Here is a 20692-nt window from a genome sequence, read left to right as displayed (position 1 = left end):
GGTTCCTGACTTCAGATCAGCTCAGCTCTGGCCATTGCGTCCTCTTAGGGAGTGAACCAATAGATGGAAGATCTTCTCTGTCTCTCCTCTCTGTAACTCTGACTTTCCAATAAAAATAAATAACTCTTTAAAAAAATGAAGAGTAAGGTGAAAGTCTTTATGTATTTTATTTAACTTCCAGGTTAGGGCACTGTAATGGTTATGAATATAACTAGCTTAACTGGGTCATGATATGCCCCTGCATTTGGTCAGCTGTTATCCTGGGTTTGTCTGTGAGGGTAGCACAAAGTTTCAGTTGGAATGGAGAACTTCTGATAATCTATTGCATGGAATACAGACTTCAGTTAACAGTAATATATACTTGAAAACTCCAAAGAGGGGTGGACATTTGAGGCACAGTAAGATATTCGAGTGTCTGGGTTCAGGATCCAGCTTTGCTTCCAATGTCAGCTTCTTACCATTGCACACCCTGGACACAGAAGCTAATGGCTCAAGTACTTGCATCCCTGCCACCCATGTGGGAGCCCTAGATTGAGTTCCAGTTTCCTGGCGTTCGTTGACTCAGCCCCAGATGTTGTGGGTCTCCAGGGAGTAAACCAGAGAACAGAGAAGACTTTTTCTTCCTTTCTTGCTCCCTCCCTCCGTCTCTCTGTGTGTATGTCTCTCTCTTTCTTTCTCTCTCTTTGTTTTTTTCTCTCTTTGTCTGCCTCTGTGCTTGTGTGTGCCACAGTCTTTCAAATGAATTAATTAATTTTGAAAATGAAAATTGCTCAGAGAAAAGATATTAAATGCTCATACCATCCAAAAACGATAAATACGTGAGATAATGAATATGCTAATAACTTTGATTTAATCATCTCATAGTGTATTCATATATCAAAACATCAGTTTCTGCACCATAAATACATACCATTTTTTATGTGTTGATTACATCTTAATGAGTTGGCTAAGAGGAAAAAAGGAATGAGTTCTACTACTGGCTCTGAATAATAGCAACAGCAATGCCTTGGGTACGAAAGAAGAAACACCAATGCAATGAAAGCAAAACACCAATCAATAGTACAGAAAATCATTTTGCCACAACCAAAGCTAATCATCTTACCCTAAAATTAACTTACTACCCTTAACTTGCTACCTTCATGTTGAATTAGGGCTAAGGTTCTTCTCCAAATTTGTTAGTTGGACACTTTTTGTTTTTATTAGAAATATAGATTTGCAAAGAGAAGGAGAAACAGAGAGACAGATCTTATATCCACTGGCCCTGTCCCCAGGTAGCCACAATCGCCAGAGCTGAGCCGATCCAAAGCCAGGAGCCAGGAAGTTCTTTCTGGGTCTCCCACGTGAGTGCAGGGTCCAAAGGCTTTGGGCCATCCTTGACTGCTTTCCAAGGCCACAAGCAGGGAGCTGGAAGGGAAGTGGAGCAGTCAGGACACAAACTGGCACCCATATGGGATCCTAGTGCATGCAATGTTAGGATTTAGACTACTATGCCAGGCCCAGTTGGACACTTCGAGCCTTCTTTTTTAAAACCTATATCACACGATTTTTTAAAACATGGCCATCAATAATAATCACCTTTTAAAGTCTGGAATAAGGGCCCAGCAAGATAGCCTAGTGGCTAACTAAGGTCCTCACCTAGCAAACACCAGGATCCCGTATGGGCACAGGTTCTAATCCTGGCAGCTCCACTTCCCATGTGACCTGAGAAGGCAGTCGAGGACAGCCCAAAGCCTTGGGACTCTGCACCTGTGTGGGAGACCCAGAAGAGGATCCTGGCTCCTGGCTTTGGATTGGCTCAGCTCTGGCTGTTGCGGCTGCTTGGGGAGTGAATCAACGGAAGAAAGATCTTCCTCCCTGTCTCTCCTTCTCTCTGTATATCTGACTTTCCAATAAAAATACAATAAACCTGTAAAAAATAATCTGGAATAAATAAATGTATAGTGGGAAATGCTTCCCATGGTCCTGTTATCCTGGCAACAACGTTTTGCTGCATGTTTTGCCTTTCCTTTGGTAAGAATCTCTCACTGAACAATACAAAGAGACTTGATCTATAATAATATTCAGGAGCTCAAAGGTCCTATTAAGACCTTCTCCACTGTCTATCATATTTTAAACCCCTCTTTATTCAGCACTCGGTATGTGCCAGATTCTCTGTTAGACTCTGAAAGGGAGAGATCACCAGTCGAGCCCTGCCTGTCTTCAAGGAGCTGAAATTAGAATAGGGGGCAGGAAAAGCAACCATTGCAATATTGTCCAGTGCTTTGATGTAGGCCGTGGGTCCATGACCTCTACCTTGGATCCAGTGCTTCCATGGGGAGGGGGCATGGGGTTTAGCCACAGAAAGGCAGGAGAGAGGGTGGGTTCTGAATAGAAGACACAGTTTGCTCAAAGGCATAAAACCAGACATGAGCTGTTGGGTGTGTGTGTGTGTGTGTGTGTTGGAGGATCAGAGGGAAGACTGAGGCTGGTTTGGGTCAGGCTGGACAAGGACCATGTAAGCCAAAGAGAATAGCTTTAAGGGACAAAGTGATGACAAGGACATAATCAAATTCCACTCTGATCTGTGTGCTCTCACAACAGTAGGGGAAGATGAGCCTGCAGAGAGACTAGTTTCAGAATGACGTGACACTCAGCCTCGGCCTCACCAACCCATCTAGTCAGCCATAACCACATCAGGCTCTGCCGTACCCTACAATCCTCTCCCTATTACACCTGCCTGGAACAGCTTCCCTGTGCACCTTTGAAGCAAACTTATACTCGTTCCTGAAGCTTCTATTCAAGTGTTCCTTCAGCAGAGAAGCCATTCTTGGTGCCATTGTATCTGTACAAAATCAAGCATTTCCTTCTCTCTTTGTAAATACCACAATTATGGCTCTTACTGCCCTACCTTATTCATCTGTCAACTTGATTTTTTTCTTCCCCCATCAAACTGAGGCCACCTCTGGATATCTTTAACCTGGTGTACCCTCCAGCACTTAGTTAGTGACCAATAATTAGAAGAGTGAATAAATGAATATCAAAATTGCTTTGTCCCATGTTATTTCATATCCTTATCCCATCCTGGGGCACTTACCCTTCCTCTCTGTCAACTTCAAGTCTTCCTTTCGGTGGCAGCCCTGCTACTGGAGTGCAGTGGGGATGTGGGGGGTGGATGGCAAGTTTATCCCCATGGCTGGCTCTCATGGTTATTCCCTAGGTGATCCAGCTGGAGGAGCTCCTGGCTGTCCGTCACTCTGTGTTCGTGGTGGGCGGCGCTGGTACGGGCAAGTCTCAAGTGCTGAGGTCGCTGCACAAGACCTATCAGATCATGAGACGCCGCCCTGTCTGGACGGACCTCAACCCCAAAGCGGTCACCAACGATGAGCTCTTCGGCATCATCAACCCAGCCACGCGAGAGTGGAAAGATGGTAGGAAGGGGAATCCCGCCTCCATTAAGCTAAAGTCCCTGTCATTTTCACAGTTCCTGGGGACAGGGGTGGGCATGGATGTCGTGGTGTGAACTACAGAGGAGAGAACTTTGACCTGCTCTGTTAGAGGGAGGGAGGCAGCAGGTGGGACTTTAAGGGAAACATCAGGCCTTCAGAATGTTCTTCCTTGGAGAGCTCTGTCCACTGAAGAGCGGCAAGCAGGGCGGGACTTTGGCTGCAGCTTGGTTAAGGTCCTCGCCTTGAATGTGCCGGGATCCCATATGGTCGCCGGTTCTAATCCCAGCAGTTCCACTTCACATCCAGCTCCCTGCTTGTGGCCTGGGAAAGCAGTGGAGGACGGCCCAAAGCCTTGGGACCCTGCACCCATGTGGGAGACCTGGAAAGAAGTTCCTGGCTCCTGGCTTCAGATTGGCACAGCACTGGCCATTGCACTCACTTGGGGAGTGAATCATCGGACGGAAGATCTTCCTCTCTGTCTCTCCTGCTCTCTGTGTATCTGCCTTTCCAATAAAAATAAAAAAATCTTTTAAAAAAAAAATGCCTTGCCTGGGCCAGGCTGCTGCTGATGCTGAAGAGAGCCACTCCATCCTAGGAAGTTCCTCAGGCCATCTTGCCTCCTAACCCTGTGTTCATTCAGTGCTGAGCTCAGCCTCACCATGAAAGAACTAAGTATTCCAGAAAGGCATTGGAAAGGGTTGCCTGACTCTGAAAGAGAGAACTCCCCAGGAACTGATAGGGCCATTGTTTCCATGGCTTCTGCAAGGAGGAGGAGACCTCCCGCCCTCTTAACATCTGGATGTGTGATTGGTCACACCAGTCCAATGCTCTGCAACCCTCTAGACTGGGAGCATCCGTCAGGAGCCCAGATCAAAGGGCACGGACAAGCAGCAGCTCTGATTTTTGTAACACTATTGGTGAGATCTAGCATCTTTTTACTTCTGATTGCTAGTAACAATTGACTATTTTGTGATTTTTTTTTTAATTTCCCTTCAGTATTTCTCATTACCCTGTATGAGTTCACTGTCTATGAATTTCTAAGAAATATGGTTGGCTATATTCCTTGCTAATGTTTTTCCTCATCTATTATTTTTTCCAGATCAAAATATTTCTGCACGTACATTTTTATCAAGGGTCTGTCTCATCTTCTTGGCAGCTAGGATTCCTATTCACTTTGTAGCTCTTTCAGATACCAAGATTCCACCATGAATTTGGTCAATACAGATTCTAATTACAGTAGTAGATTTTATCCACCTGAAATTTATTTGGAGGATTAGTAAGAGATAGGCTAGGCAATCAACCTTAATTCCTTCCAGATGAATAACTGACTGTGCCTGCACCATTGGTTATGTAAGCCAACTTTTCAGAATGAATGAATAGGTGCCCCTCACTAAAATTCCGACTTAAATAATAGTTTGTCATTCATTAACATCTGTATTTCTTGTATTGACACTTGCTTTGGGCTTCTGTTTTGTTCCACTCACCTACTTTTCTAAGGCAATACTAACATCATTGTATTTCTAATTCTGTCATCATTGTATATTTCAATATCGGTTGAGCTAAGTCCCACCTCAATAGCCACTTATGGTTTCCTTGATTTATCTCAGGTACTTCTTCCATATTGAATATAAGCTCAATAACACAATTCAAACTTTTAAATTCCATTGAAGTTATATTCAGAATTTTATTAAGTATATACATCAAATTTGGGGGATGGGAGGAGAAAAGATGTAGTCATCATAAAACTGTATTCACACAAGAAAACTTCCAGGTAAATGGGATTTAGGACTTGAGAAAATACAAATATAAAAGATTGTTTTAATATAGCATTTCCTTTCTGTCTCTTCTCCTCTCTGTATATCTGACTTTGCAATAAAAATAAAGCTTTAATATATATATATATGTATTTATGTATTTCAGTAGGAAGCAGAAAGTAGCTGTAATAATACCTACCTAAACAATTAAAAGAAAAGGAAATATTTAATTAGGTGACAAAATGTTTTAAAAAGTAGAAAAAATACATGGCTCCTAACAAAATTAAAAATTAGCTCAATAGCGATATCAACAGGAAGTAGAAAGCTTGAGTTAATGAAAAAGAAAATTTAAAGATAGCAGAAGAAAAAATGAGTAATTTCAAACTCAGAAAAAACAAGAACTCAAAAGTCATATTATGTAACCAGAATAATCTTGATATCAACTTTTTAAAAGATTTATTTTGAATGCAAAGTCAGATATACAGAGAGAAGCAGAGACAGAGAGGAAGATCTTTAGTCTGTTGATTCACTTCCCAAACAGCTACAGTGGCCAGAGCTGAGCCAATCCAAAACCAGGAGCTCGAAACCTCTTCTGGGTCTCCCACACAGGTGCAGGTTCCCAAGGCTCCACTGCTTTCCCAGGCCACATGCAGGGAGCTGGGTGAAAAGCGAGGCCACCAGGATTAGAACCTGTGCCCATATGGGATCCTGGCGCATGCAAGGTGAGGACCTTAGCCACTAGGCTACTGCGCTGGGCCCTCGATATCAACTTTTACACAGAACAGAGAATGACAATCCAATTTCACTTATTGTAGACACAAAAAAGCCCTAGTGTCAGTAGACAGAATCCAACAATACCTCCACGAACAGTACACATTAACCAACTAGATTCTATTCCAGCAAGGTAAAGATAGGTCAGTTGTTGTTTGAAGATATTTACAAAAATCATTAATCAATGGATACCTAAAAATCAAATCATTTCAAACAGAAAATCCCAAGTAAAATAGCAACCTGAAATATAAGTACTCTGTGCCTAATGCTAAAATGAAAATGAAATTATTTTGAATAATTACATAAAACTACTTCACATGGTTTGCAGAAAATGTGTATTTTGATGATTTCTTTTATTTTTATCTGAAATCAGATATACAGAGAGGAGGAGAGACAGAGGGAAAGATTTTCTACTGCTGATTCACTCCCCAAGCAGCTGCAACAACTGGAGCTGAGTCAATCCAAAGCCAGGAGCCAGGAGGTTTCTCCAGGTCTTCCATGCTTGTGTGGGGTCCCAAGGCTTTGGGTCATCCCCTACTGCTTTCCCAGACAACAAGCAAGGAGTTGAACAGGAAATGGAGCAGCCGGGATATGAACCGGTGCCCATATGGGAACCTGGCGCAAGCAAGGCAAGGCCTTGAGCCACCAGTCTAGCATGTCAGGCCCAGAAAAGGTGTATTTTGAAAAGAAAACAATGCATGAATTTATTTTTGCACCCAAATAACCTTTTAAAATTCCACTTTTCCACAAACTTTTTGAAGTACCCTCATGCACTAAAGTTATTTCCGCTAAAATCAAGGATAAGTCAGAGAGGTCTATTATCATAATTATTCAGTTTTTTGAGTGGAGTTCCAGAAAATGCAGTAGGACAAGAAAATGGAATACATTATATCAGTTGGAAGATAGGAGGAAAAATTATTGTTTTTCTGATTATGCAACTTCATACCTACAATACCTGCACGACGTTACTGAAAGAATCGCTAGTTCTAATATGAAAATTATCAAGCAGATTCACAGAACTGAATAGCTTTTCTCTATACTAGCAATAGTCAGCTGAAATGGAAATGTGGGAGAAAATCCTATTTATAATAATAACTGAATATTTGGGAATGCATTTAGCCAAACAGACATATTTTAAAAGCTGCAACGTTCTATTACTGATGTAAAGCAGTATTTGAATAAGTTAAAAAACATCATACAATACTATTGTCTGAGTAAATTTCATATCATGAAAAGCAATTCTGCGCAAGTAAATATATAAATTCCATGTAAAGACAATTAGAATCACATGGAGTCTGTGTTTGGCAAGCCTTACCAGGGCTGCAATTACAAAATCTTTAGCTAAGAAAATTGATTATAACTCCATCATGTCACACAGCCACCTGCTTAAACATTTCACCACGTCTCCTGCAACTTGAAAGGCTGTGCTCTCTGGTGTTGTGGTTGTTCTCCTTGGCGTTACACAAGGCTGTGTTGAAGCACAGGGGAAATACACTCTGGGCACTGTCAAGATTTAGAAAGAACAAGATCCAAAGCCACATCCAATCTGCCTTTTGTTTTATGTCCCCTTCTGAGTAGCCAGTGGAGAAGAGCTGGGGTTAGAGAGAGAACTCATGGTGAAGTGGAAAATAAGTTCCAGGCGTTTCCTTTCAGGACTGTTCTCATCCATCATGCGGGAGCTTGCCAACCTCACCCACGAGGGACCCAAGTGGATTGTACTGGATGGTGACATAGACCCAATGTGGATTGAGTCTCTAAATACGGTCATGGATGACAACAAGGTACCAAAGGCTGAGGGAGGATGGGAGACCTGCACCGCCTACTGTCTGTCTAGGAGGCAGTTTCCCCCACCCACCAGGGTTGCACACACATGAAGAAATCCAGATGGCACACAATGTTCAGTCCAGAGGAAGGAGCTAGGACTGGTGACATCCAGAACAGACGTATTTCCTGAGCAATTTTGACTTATTGCTGTTGCTCTCTGCTCTGTAGTAATTTCCCCCAGAAGCTCCTGTAGGTGGATTCATTTACTATTTGGAGTGGAAAGGAATCTTGAATTAATTATTCAAGTGTTTTAAATTTTCCTTTTTTTTTTCTTTTCCCAGAAACACTCCTTGTCTGTCATATATCTTCCATGGTAGCAAACATTTACACATGGAAGCATGCTTTAGATAAAAACCAACTGGATGCCAATAAATTGGTCATTTAGCTGGCAACTGCTGTTCTACTTGTTCGGAGGCCATATCCAAATTGCAAGTTTTCAAGTAGTCTCAAAGTTCCCAGAACCATTAGAATAAAAGTATGCTTTCCCAGAAGGATGACTTTGAAAGGAAGAGTTGTATCATGAAACCTGTGCCCTTTACTTCAGATCGTGTTTTACTCTTCCCATTATGGTCTATTTCATTTACATCTTCGACATCGATTCTGTTTCGATCATATTTTTGCTTGATTCAACACATACAAAGATGGTATGAAAGGAGGATGAGACAGGAGGTTATTGTAGAAAATACAATAAAGAAGGAAACAACCATCCTGACTTGCTTCATGTTGTGCTTCTATAATGGAAATACTTGGTAATCCATACAATTTCAAAATCTGAAGGATGGAGGGTCAGGGGTGAAGGGGCCACTTTCAGACAGCACCTTCCTTCGTGCTGCATCAGCCCATAGCAGAGATGAGAAGGGCCAGAGAGCGGGCAAGAAAGAGCAAGGCATCCAGCACCCAGAATTCATGAGGGTGAAGCACTCGTGGCCTCGTCACCTCAAGCTCCATCCCCCTCTACCTTGTTGCATGGGGGATTAAACTTCCAACACATACTTTTGGGGAGATACATACAAGCCATAGCACATCCATAATCCCAATTGACAGTAATTACCCAAATCCCCGGCAGCTGTCAACACATCCGAACTACTTCCCACCTGCCGTGTGCTTCCTGTCGTCTCCAGGTGCTGACTCTGGCGAGCAATGAGAGGATTCCCCTTAACCCCACAATGAAACTCCTTTTTGAGATCAGCCACCTGCGCACGGCCACCCCAGCAACTGTCTCCAGAGCAGGTATGGCCCTTTAGGTCACAGAGTTCCGCTGACACAAGTGCCTCCAGCTTCACTTTGGTTCAACAGGAATATAGACAAGGGCGACAAAACAATCAGAGAATGTCTTTGATCTTGCAGGTTCACTTGAAACACATTATACTAAAGTGGCTGAACACAGGCTGAGGGAATCATTTCTCTCACTCTTCATAACTTCCCCAGGGTTACTGTAAGAAACACAATCAGTGATCACAAGCTTGATGGCTTTTAAAGCAACAGAAGCATATTCAGGCACACTTGCAGAAGTCAGACGTTCAAAATCAAGGTCACACAGGGCACACTCACCTTGTAGGTTCTAGGGGAGAAGGCTTCCTTGCAGCTTCTAGCTTAGGATCCCAGGGCTTGTGGCTCCGTAACCTTGTCTCTCCCCTTCTAGCTCCTATAAGAACACTTGTAAATGTACTACTCAGATAATCCAGATGAGTCCCATTTCAAGATCTATATATCTACAAGGATACTTTTTCCAAACAAGATCACATTGATAGGTCCCAGATGAGAACATGGACTGGACCTTTTAGGAGGTCACCAGTCAACCCACAGCACACTCCCACACTGACAAGTGTTAACCATCAATGCTTTCTTTTTTCCTGAGCTTCAGCTTGTCCTTGGGATACTTCTCAAGGCAACTCTCCACTCAGCTGTTACTGGGCCATAAGAGTTGGTCTTTGCCAGCTAACACAGTAGTCCTCTCCAGCCGAGGCAAAACTCCTATACATTTTCTGAACACAGAACATCACGGTCTATGGTGAAAAATACAGGGACACATGTGGACTACTCACTGAGCTATGCTTTCTGTGTCCCCAGGGATCCTATACATCAACCCAGCGGACCTGGGATGGAATGCTCCAGTGAGCAGCTGGATCGACCAGAGGGAGCTCCAGACAGAGAGAGCCAACCTGACCATCCTGTTTGACAAATATCTTCCCACCTGCTTAGACACACTCAGAACCAGGTAAAGCCAAGAAATTTAAAAAGTAACAAGTCAAAGCAGCCATAGAGAGCTTGTTGGCTCACTCCTGATATCCTGTCTTGTCCCCGAAGTCAGAACTCTCCAGGTACAACAGACGGCAGAGGGGGACACACATCAGGATGGCCATGGGATGCTTATTGGCAGTTCAGGCAGGAAGAGACAAGCAAAGAGAAGGAAGACTTAAGTGCCTTCAGATACATGGGTGTATCTGAAGAGGGCTAGCAGCTGTAATATCAGGCAGCAATCCTGAGCCTCGGATCCATCTGACCGAAAAGCCAGCTGCTGCCTTGCAAAGGTCAGATCAGCAGGTAACATTCGTCAGGGACAAATGTTCCAAAGGTGACATTTTTCAGGGATGTCTGGGGTCCACTTCCTATTTCTATTTCTGGGATGGCCCGAGTCAGGAGGAATTGGGTAGAACGCATCATTTAGCCAGTTCTGCCCTACTCAACATTGTGAGTTCACTTTCCCTCCTACAGGCTTGTGAAAGTAAAAGCAATAAGCCCTGAGGACACTCGTCCCATAAACAAGAGAGGTTTGTTCTTTTTAACCAACAGAATATTTATTACAGCAAGAGAGGTCCTCAGGCTTAGAATCTGTTGTGATTTTGCATGCCTTTTTTTTTTCTTTTTACCATTTGTACACTGTCCTGTGAACCTGGTACCTAATACCGTTGTTCAGGCGAGAATGGGCACTAGAGGCTGATGCTGTACGCATGCCATGACTCAGAGATCAATAGTTCCTGAAGGTTCCACAAGTTCACCTCAGGATTGTTTCCAGGAATTAAAGTCTATCACTTAAATTGCTTCCTGTCAAGCGTGGGAACAGGGCTGTGCCTGCAAATGGCTCACAAGTTAGAGTACAGAAAAGCAGAGAGAACTTTAGACTGGGTGGGGCAAAGTCCCAAGGCGCCGCAGGCCCTCTTGCTCCATTTGCCTGCCCCTTGATCTGGAAACACACTCCCACCTTAAAAACTGAGTTTCGGATAACTAATAATTGAACTGTGGGTGAGTAGTAGTCGCAGTAGTATATCTTCGACTTCTAATGAAGCATTTGTTGTAATTTTTGTAGGTTTTATATTTCAGGGTCAATAGGTGTTTTTCTGTGTGTCTGCATTTTCAGAAGTCATTGAAAAGCTTTTAGTCTTTGTTGGACCATGGCTTTATGGCCTTGGGGGCTAATAGAACTGAGAAGCCCTGATGGCCCGCAGAATCTGGGAATGGGCGATATGGTTAGTGCCTCAAATGGGCAAGGGTAGTAGCAGTGAGCTAACCTTCCAGGCGAGGGTGTGAATGCAGGAAGATAATCTATGCTTGCTCTTTGGCTTTGCCTGGAATGCTTAGCTGATAGATCCTTTGACCAAAAGTCAGGCAATTTCCCACTCAAAGCGTTTGGAAACAGAGACGCCAAACTTGTGCATTTGTCAGGGAGGGAGGATAAAGGAGTACAGCAACGGTAGCCCTGACCATGTGTGAGCCATTTAGACAGCTTTGAAGCCTATCCAAGCACAGCTCTCCACCCCCTACCCAGGCTTGGGATCCTAATAATGTCAAGGAAAAATCACGTTAAGATCTATCAGGTAGAGGTGGCCACTCCAGGTATTTCATTTCATTCTCACAGCTCTGTAAAGGGATGTATTGCCCTGCAGTGTGAGGGAGCCAAGGATCCAAATGCCCCCATGGAGGTACAACGAGTAAGACAGGGGGCATTTACTTCAAGGCCTTGCTTCCATTTTATGCAGACCCATTCTACATATATTAATTTTTGAGATATTTATGTATTTATTCTGAAAGTCTGAGTTACAGAGAAGGATTGAGAGACAGATACAGAGAAAGAATTTCCATCGGCTGTTTCATTTTCTGCAATGGTTGACATTGGGCCAGGCAAAGCCAGGAGCCAGGAGCTTCATCCAGGTTTCCCATATGGGTGGCAGGGGCCTAGACACTTGGACTATCTTCTGCTGCTTTTCCCAGTCGATTAACAGGGAGATGTATAGTGAAGGGAGCAGCTGGAGTATAAGATGATATCCGTATGGGATATAGGCATTGCAGGAGGCAGCTTTACCTGCTGTGCCACAATGTCGTCCCCCTCACATTAATGTTTTTAATTGAATAACAAGTAAAGATTATCAAACAACCCTATTCCATTTCTTATGGTTTCTTCAAATCATTTTCATTTGGTTGGCTTTTTTCCCCTGTATGAGATCCAAGTCACCAAGTGTAATTTTTCTGGTCACTCTTGTGTAATAAAAAAGGCATCTGATTGCTTATTCACACAGACACACACATACACACACACACACACACACACACACACACACACACACACACACTGTCACACCATTGAACATTTGAAGCAAACTCCAGTTTTTGCACCTATCCGGGAACTAAAATCTGCAGGGAAAGGGGTATGTTGTTGACTTCTTCTCTTCTTCCTCTACCAATTGTAGTTTTTGGTCCTTTAAGGTTGAGTGATGACAGAGAAAAGAGGGAAAAGGGTGGGAGAGGTCTCATCTGGCTAGATATATGTCAGTGACAGATCTTAAAAAACCTGACTGCTTCTCTTTGAAAGATGTTGGGAGCTCCCTGAATGCCTCACTGCCAACCACTGTTCTTGGGAAAAAAAAAAATGTGTTTCCTTCAGCTGATCATATGTACCACTTCAGCAGGTGCCCTTATACCCCATCCCTCCAGGTGGTGCTCTTAGCATTTCAACCCCATGGGCACACAGCCCATACATACCTGGATCCAGCTCCTCCTTGGCTCTGACAAACAGGAATAGAGGCTGCTCCTTGGGCTTTTCAGGTACAGGTCCTTCACTGTCTCAGAGCATGCCGATGCGGCCCCTTTCCTTGGCTCCCTAGGCGAACAGCTGCCTTCCCTGCAGGTATGGGCACTCATTGTCCACCAAGGCTCCTTCCAAACCCCTTCCTGCTCATCTCAAGCTGCTCCCTCTTTGTTAGACCCTTAAGACAGTGAGACCAGCCAGGGTTGCAAGCGCCTGTGCAAGTCTTAGCTTCGCTTGTAATTTCATTTGGGAACAGAACAGCTCTTGGCCCCCATTGTTTTGCTACCTCATCCAAACTGAACCCAAGAGCATCCCATTTAATCATTCTGTTACACAGATGCATTGAGTGAAAGAAGGAAAGCCGGAACCGATGTTGAGGTGCAGTGGGTTTAAGCTACTGCCTACGACACCAGCACCCCGTGTGAGGGTCAGTTTAAGTCCCTATTGCTCGGCTTCGGATTCAGCTCCCTCCTAATCTGGCTAGGAAGGCAATGGAAGATGATCTACGTGTTGGGCCCTGGCATTCACCTGGAATACGTGGATGGAATTCCAGGTTCCTGGCTTCGGCTGGGCCCACCTATTGTGAAAATTTGGGGAATGAACCAACAAGCAAAAGCTCTCGCTTGCTCGCTCTCTCTCTCTCTCTCTCTCTCTCCCCACCCCCACGTTTGCCTTTCAAATGTGCAATTAGATTTAAAAAAAAGACTTATTAAAGCATCAGTCTTACCCTGAGAAATGGAAGCAATACCTAGACTATTGCAGCCCATCACAGCAGTGATGCAAGACTTGCTAATTTCAAAAAAAGTACAAACTGTACCAACAGCAGAAAAGCGGTGCCTTGTGAAAAACTCCACAACCCAATGCTACATGAGTGACTTGGAGAGTGTTAAGTTGGTGCTGATGCACATCTTCCCACAGGGCATTCTACCTCCCCACAGCCCCATCAGCACTTCAACCCTTGGGCAGTGACAGTGTGGCTACTTGGTACATACATATGATGTAATGGGAGTACCCAAGAAAAAAAAGAAAATGTGTGTGTGTGTGTGCATGTTCCTTGGGCTAAGGCTGTCCTTTGTGCATCTCTTGAGCTCTGCCTCTCAGTAAAGATCTCTAAAGCCAAGACTGAAATAGAGTCCAAGCCAGGACTGAGTCAAACAGGGATCTCTGTTCAGATGAGCAGTTCCATTCAGTGAAGCCATGAATTGTGAAATAAGTGTCTGGGGATAGACACCTCAGAATTGTATCCAGATCGCCTTCCCAGGTGCTTTTTGACAACTGAATAAATTGTTGGGGGGGGGAGTGATGTACTGGCTTGTTTTCTTGCAACCACCTGCATTTTCCAAAGATTGAAGAGGACAGTCAGTGTAACAGGAACGCGAGAGGGGGGAGGGCAGCTGGAAAATGGGAGATCGAGGTTCTGACTCCTTTGCAAAGGAGGTTGAACCGAAACAGCTGAGGGAGCAAAGACTTACATAGCAGCGTGGTTCTCTGTAATCCAAGGAACTTGACACATAACTGAGTCCACAGTCACAGCAAATTCCATAGCAGTCCCTGGTGCCTCCAGAATATGGTAGCGAGGTTCTTAGAGCATGTTTGGACCTCTTCTTGCAGGTTTAAGAGAATCATTCCAATCCCGGAGCACAGCATGGTTCAGATGGTGTGCTACCTGCTTGAATGTCTCCTAACCAAGGAGGACATTCCTGTGGACTGCCCCAAGGACATCTACGAGCTTTATTTTGTTTTTGCTGCCATCTGGGCTTTTGGTGGAGCAATGGTCCAAGATCAGGTAAGAGGATGTGCTGATGACAACATATACATTGAAACTTGCAACTGAGGGAGTAGGGGGAGGGCGAACTGATCTTTCTACCAATGTGTAGAAAACAAGGCATCTAAGTGTTGGGATTAACTTGAAAACATCCTGTCATTCAGTTAGCTACTTACAGTTCTACTAAATGTATCCACTGTGGTAGGATACACTCATGGGGTAAGACAGATGAGGTTGAGTGTTTCAAGGCTGTTGCCTTTTGAGTAAGTGAGCATGTCTCTGCTTCTTGAGGAGTTATGCAACGTTTGTGTTGCAGCACCTGCTGGTGTGTGTACACTACTTTGTCTGGTGATGTGTTATTTTATAGATGGGGAGCTGGAAGAATGTACTTAGTATATAGAAACTTGAGCGCAAGACATCCTTGCAACCTTCTAAAAATCCGGATTCAGATTGGCTCAGCTCCGGCCGTTGCAGCCTCTTGGGGAGTGAACCAATGGATGAAAGATCTTCCTCTATGTCTCTCTTCCTCTCTGTATATCTGCCTTTCCAATGAAAATAAATAAATCTTAAAAAAAAAAAAAACCTCCCGAAACAAGGACTTCATTCCAGATCATCTTTACGAGTCATCCTGGCTTTATTCTCCTGAAACACCAGGCTGTTCATGGAAGATTAGACCAAGGGTTCATCAGATCTAGGAGTAGAAAAGAAACATAATATTCATCTCATGGTGTTGGCTGCTGTATGTGGGCATGGGGTATTTTGTCATCCTCTCCTCTACCCCTCCTGCATTCCCATCCATTTTCTTATTTTCCTTCCAAGAAGATATTTTATCTAAAAACAACCTATTAAATACTATGCAAATCAATGTCTTACTGCTGACTAGCTATCAGGAAATATGATGCAGCATTTAAGAGCATAGATACTGTCAGTAAATTTTAAAGTGCACAGTACAGTATTGTTCGGTAGAGACAATTGTAGAGAACTAATCTGTTTTGTACAACCAGACTTGGTGTCCAAACTAAAACCTCTGCACTTTCCCCAGCCCTTGGTGACTGGCCATCATTCTACTCTCTGATTCAGCAAACTTGAATATTTTAGTGGCATCTCGTGACATTCAGCCTTCTATGTCCTCCTTATATATTCAAGTTGTCACAAGTGGCAAGGTTTTCTTCTTTTCTAAAAATATGTTCCAATAGGGCATATTGTATCTTAAGTGTCTTTATTACCTCCCCCTAACCCTCCTGAAATATAATGATGACATGAATGAGCAAGGAGAAACTTTAAGGATGAGAATGATCTATTTATGAGATGGATTGGATTGATGGTTTTATGAGTGTAAAACTATCTCCCAACTTATCAAGCCATATACATAAAATATGTGTAGCTTTTCATATGTCAATCAGCAGGCTTTTAATCAAAAAAAGAAAAAGAAACTGAGAAAAATAAAAATAATGATAATAAAAAAGACTCAGGATGTGAACTGTGATTATCCAGGACATCAGAAAATAACCTCTCTCTATCTTCCTCTCCCTGTGTGTCCGAAGGTTGATGATATTATTGGTGCCCAGTTCGTGGGATGGCGGTGAGGTGAAAGCAGACCCATGCTGCTCTAATCACCCTACAGAAATGCACACAAAGCACTTGGAATAGCACCAGCACCCCTCTGTGCTGAGTGTTAATATTCTGCTCACATGAATCTCCGGTTGTACGGCAAACATCTGGAGCCTCCCTCCCAACAGTGGAGCAGACCCATGTGCACTTGTTAAGACATAACTTACCCTTTCTGGCCTGGATAGGTCTTGAGATACTTTCAGAGGAAAAGACAAGAATTCAGCCTCTTCCCTTGCCCCTGCTCCCACAAGGCAAAGCCATTTTCTAAAACTCCAAAATAGACATGAGATGGAGCAAAAAGAATCAGCATCTTTTGCAGTTTCAGGACCCGCCTATAGCACCCACCCTACCTCCCCCGCGATGTGCCAAGTGTTTAGAATTCTGGAAGCAGTCCTCACTGGCTCGCAGGAACTTTGGCCGTTTCCCTCTCCCTTCCCAGAGCTAGAAGCCCTGGGAGCATGCGCGAACTCCCCAAAGGCAGGAGGATGCGTGGACCTTGAGGCTGACCTCTGAGGGTCTTGTGGCGTCTGCCCTGCAACCCTTGGCACTTCTCCATGCTCTGATTTCTTTGACAACTTCACATTCCCTTGGAGACAGCCAGGCCAAGGACCCAACAGGAGAGAGCCAGCAGAAAGAGAGAGGTCCCCAAGTGAGTGGGAATACCGCTTTCCTGATGGAAATGCAGGCTCTGACCTTTCCGCTAATGAAATGTCAGACAGCCGCCACGGGGCGTCTCTCCCACTCTGGTGCCAAGCAGGCAGTGCGGATATCAAGAAGAAGAAACTTAGTCAACTTTCCTGTATCTGTATAGGAAAATTTAAAGCCATTCAACCAGTTTTAAAAGCCCATGAGAAAACATCCCTTCAGGTGTCCGAGGCTTTCAGAGTCCTCGGAGCTGTGAGCAGCTACACTGGCGCACAGGGTGAAAATGAGTGAGGAGGCTTTTAGCCCTGGGGGAGGCCCGAGACTCCTGCAAAACTTTCATTAAAGTTAAACACACACATGCGCGTACACACACACACACACACACAAACAGTACTGTGTATCAGATGACAGAAATGAAACCGCTGGTGCCTGCATTCAAAAAGCTGTGATTAAAGCAAAGCAGAAATGCGAAACAGCATCTGAACCTGAGTGAAAGATCCTCTTTAAAAAAAAAAAAAGAAATGTTCCCAGCTGAATACTCTGCAACGATCAGACAGAGGAGTGTTTGGTAGAGAGAACTCCAGAAGGGGGAACTGAAGACCTGGGTTCAACACCCAATTCTGTCTTTTCATCTTAAGAAAAAAAAAATGGAGATGATTTTTAACTAGCCATTCTAATTTGCAGCATTGTGACGATCCAATGAGGCTGAGTCGGGTTCCATAATCTACTACAGTCGGCCAGGAAAGTCTCGGTGTGGCCAGGGATGGAGCATGTCAGAATGGGAGGAGATGGAGGTTAGAGGAGTCTGTCCCCTAAGGCCTGTGTCTGCAGAGATCTCTGGTACTGCTGAATCATGGCAGGGCCTTAGTGTTAGCTAGTAGAGGGCTTCTTGTCTTTACAGTATCAGTTATAGAAATAAGCGGGAAACCGATACCTATGTATCCAGGGTAGGGCAAAACCAGTGTCCCCTTAATCTGAATTCAAATCGGAGTAGCAAAACAACCTGTCCTTATTTTAGGGCCTATTTCCATTCTCTTGGTGGTTGTCTTTTAAATTTTATACTAACATGTAATGCTTGTGAATTTTTAAGTACAGTGTTATATTTCCGCATGCATACACATTGTAAGGCAGTGCTATCAAGTGGTCAGCCTGTCCATCTTCTCATCTTCCCATCAGCTCCTCTGTTGCGGTTACTTATATAAAATGGAGTACATTTCCATAACCCACAATCACCCACTGTGCTGCAAAACACAAGATGTATGTATATGTGTGTGTGTATGTGGAGGGTAGGATGATGATTTATATTCACATTTATATATATGTATATATATATATACACATATATATTCACATTTATATATATACACACACACACATATATATATAACTTCCAAATATGATAACAGGTGTTTCTTTTTTGTATCTGTCTTATTTAACAATACAGTAACCTCCAGTTCCAGTTCCACACTTTTTGCCTTAATTGTCAAAATCTCATTTGTTTTTATGGCAGAATAATATTCCAGTGTGTATATGTGTCCATATTTACACATGTTTTAAGTAAAACATTTTCTTTATTCATTCATCAGTGGACATCTAGGTCAGTTTTTTCCTTAAGATTTAACTTATTTGAAAAGTAAAATGGCAAAATGGAAAGAGTGAGAGAAAGATCTTACACCTGGTTGGTCATTTCCTGAAATTCTACCATATCTAGGGGTGGCCTGTGCCAAAGCCAGGAGTCAGGAGGGTCAGACACACAGGTGGCAGGATCCTAAGCCCTTGGACCATCATCTGCTGTACCTCATCAGAAGGGTAGATCTCAGCAGAGCACTGAGATCTACACAGCACTCCAGCAACACAGTTGGTGGCTTACCCTGCAGTGCCACAGTGCCAGCCCCTGGCTATATCTAGGCCATTGGAAATAGTAAAGCAATGGACATTGGAATGCAGGTGTATCTTTCATTGGCTCCATTTCCTGCAGATCTTATTTCCTTCAGAGGCATATCCAGAAGTGGGACAGCTGGATCATATGGTAGGTAGAGCTGTAGATTGATTTTTTTTAGGATTTATTTCGACAGCTGATTTCATTGACTCAATGAGTGCTTCCTGTCTAAGACTTCTGTCTGGTTATTTTTAAGGTCTCTTTCCCCTTACTGGATTTCTCGTTCATATCATGCATTGATTCTCTAATGTCATTTTTTAATAGATGTGTTTATTTATTTGAACAGCAGAGTTACAGAAAGAGGGAGAGAGACAAAGATCTTCCTTTGCTTTGTAAGCTTCATGGGTGCCATATCACCTTGGTTTTTTTCAACACTTCTAGTTCCATATATTGATATTTGCATACCTAGAAGATCAGGTTTACCTGATGTTTTCTAGGTTTTTTTTTTTAAGTTTGTTTTCATCTACACAGAGAGAGAGAGAAAGAAAGAGAGAGATCTTTCCTCACTGGTTCACTTTCCTGCAACAACTAGAACTGGATCAGGTCAGAAACAAGAGACAGACCACCTGAATCTGCCACGTGGGTGGCATGTCACGTGGGTGGCAGGGTTGCATTTGCCTGAGCCATCATTTGCTGCTTCCCAGTGTGCTCACCAGCAGAAGGCTGGGTCAGAATCAGAGCAGGGACCCACGCACCCTAATACAGGAATATAGGTGTTACATGTGATGGTTTAGCCACATGTACTACTGGGCTCACTTCCTACTACTTTTAAAGAATGCCTTTCATAGGTTTAAGGCTTATTTCCAAAGATATGCTGTCAGATGTCAATTTGAGTTTAGTTCAAGTTGTGTCATATTGTAGGATCCCTATACCTTCTTTCACTGCAGTACATGGTGGTATTGACTTGGAGTCTAGGACACTTTTGGAACCCAATGAGGTTGGATGGGTTCCCTGGCACATAGTCCCCCTGTCACAGTCCACATAATGGAGACAAGTTGCCATGCTGGGGAAGGGTACACAGGTATCTTCAGTTGCTCTACTAGTAAGGGTCTGAATTGACAGTATGAACTGACACTGAGATAGATGAGGCATACAGATCCTCGACCACTGTTCCAAGACATAGAACTAGCGCTGGCACTATGAGCAGACTGAGTGCACTCTCAATTCTGAACACAAGCTCAAAGCCTGCACAGTTCTGAGCAGTGGTGAGCAGCCCAGGCTAGGGTCTGAGCGTCAAGGTCCCACTGCTGTTTTGCACTCATCTCTTGTAGTATAGAGTTCCTTGAGGACTGGGGTACAAAGTTCACCATTGCTGCGCTAGATCTGGTTGGATTTGTGAGCCTATAGTCTTGTTAATTAACATGATAGAATGACAGGGCATGCTGGGCTTTCCATCGACTAGAGCAATGCATGTTCTTACAGTGACTTTTTTCTCAAAATGTTGCTACTCTGCTGCAGTCTGTGCCCATGGGATTGTGAAGATGTAACATGAGTGTTTTCTCAAACTCAAACCAACTAATCATGAGATCTCCAGGTAGCTCTCCTTACTAGGCTCCTGGTCTCTGGTGCCTTGGATTCTTCCTACAGCTAGTATTGTAGCTAGGTCTGTGAAAACATTTGAATAAGTGAGCTCTGCTGAAGCTTGCTGTTGCAATAAGGAAGTCCTCCAACCTTTGGGCTGGGGGTCTTGATCTCTTCTTGGCTTTGTTCCTCTCTCTGTATTACTATTCCTGATCTTTGTATCCTAGATGGTCGCTTACTGAATTTCAGGGTTCTCCCATCATCATTCGCCTTAAGATATATCTATTTATTTGCTACTTTAGCAAATAAATAATAAATAAAATGAATGCTAAGCCTCTCTATTTGATCATCTTGAAAATCCAGACTCTCCATTCTCCCTTTAATGCAAGATAATTCAACTCAGGAGCAAGCATT

The 20692-nt window shown here is 43.5% G+C and overlaps 1 protein-coding gene across 1 annotated transcript in view; it reads left to right on the top strand.

Annotated features, from left to right (window-relative positions):
* Nucleotides 1–20692, top strand: part of DNAH9 (dynein axonemal heavy chain 9) — a 305997-nt gene that overhangs the window by 141350 nt on the left and 143955 nt on the right. The window contains exons 32-36 of the mRNA XM_058676055.1: nt 3197–3407; nt 7604–7731; nt 8896–9004; nt 9845–9992; nt 14409–14583. Coding sequence (XP_058532038.1) covers nt 3197–3407; nt 7604–7731; nt 8896–9004; nt 9845–9992; nt 14409–14583 — 771 coding nt within the window. The remainder of the gene's footprint in view (nt 1–3196; nt 3408–7603; nt 7732–8895; nt 9005–9844; nt 9993–14408; nt 14584–20692) is intronic.

Source organism: Ochotona princeps, chromosome 17 (assembly GCF_030435755.1).
Source record: "Ochotona princeps isolate mOchPri1 chromosome 17, mOchPri1.hap1, whole genome shotgun sequence".
Taxonomy (NCBI): Eukaryota; Metazoa; Chordata; class Mammalia; order Lagomorpha; family Ochotonidae; genus Ochotona; species Ochotona princeps.
This window is presented reverse-complemented; position numbering and strand designations above follow the sequence as displayed.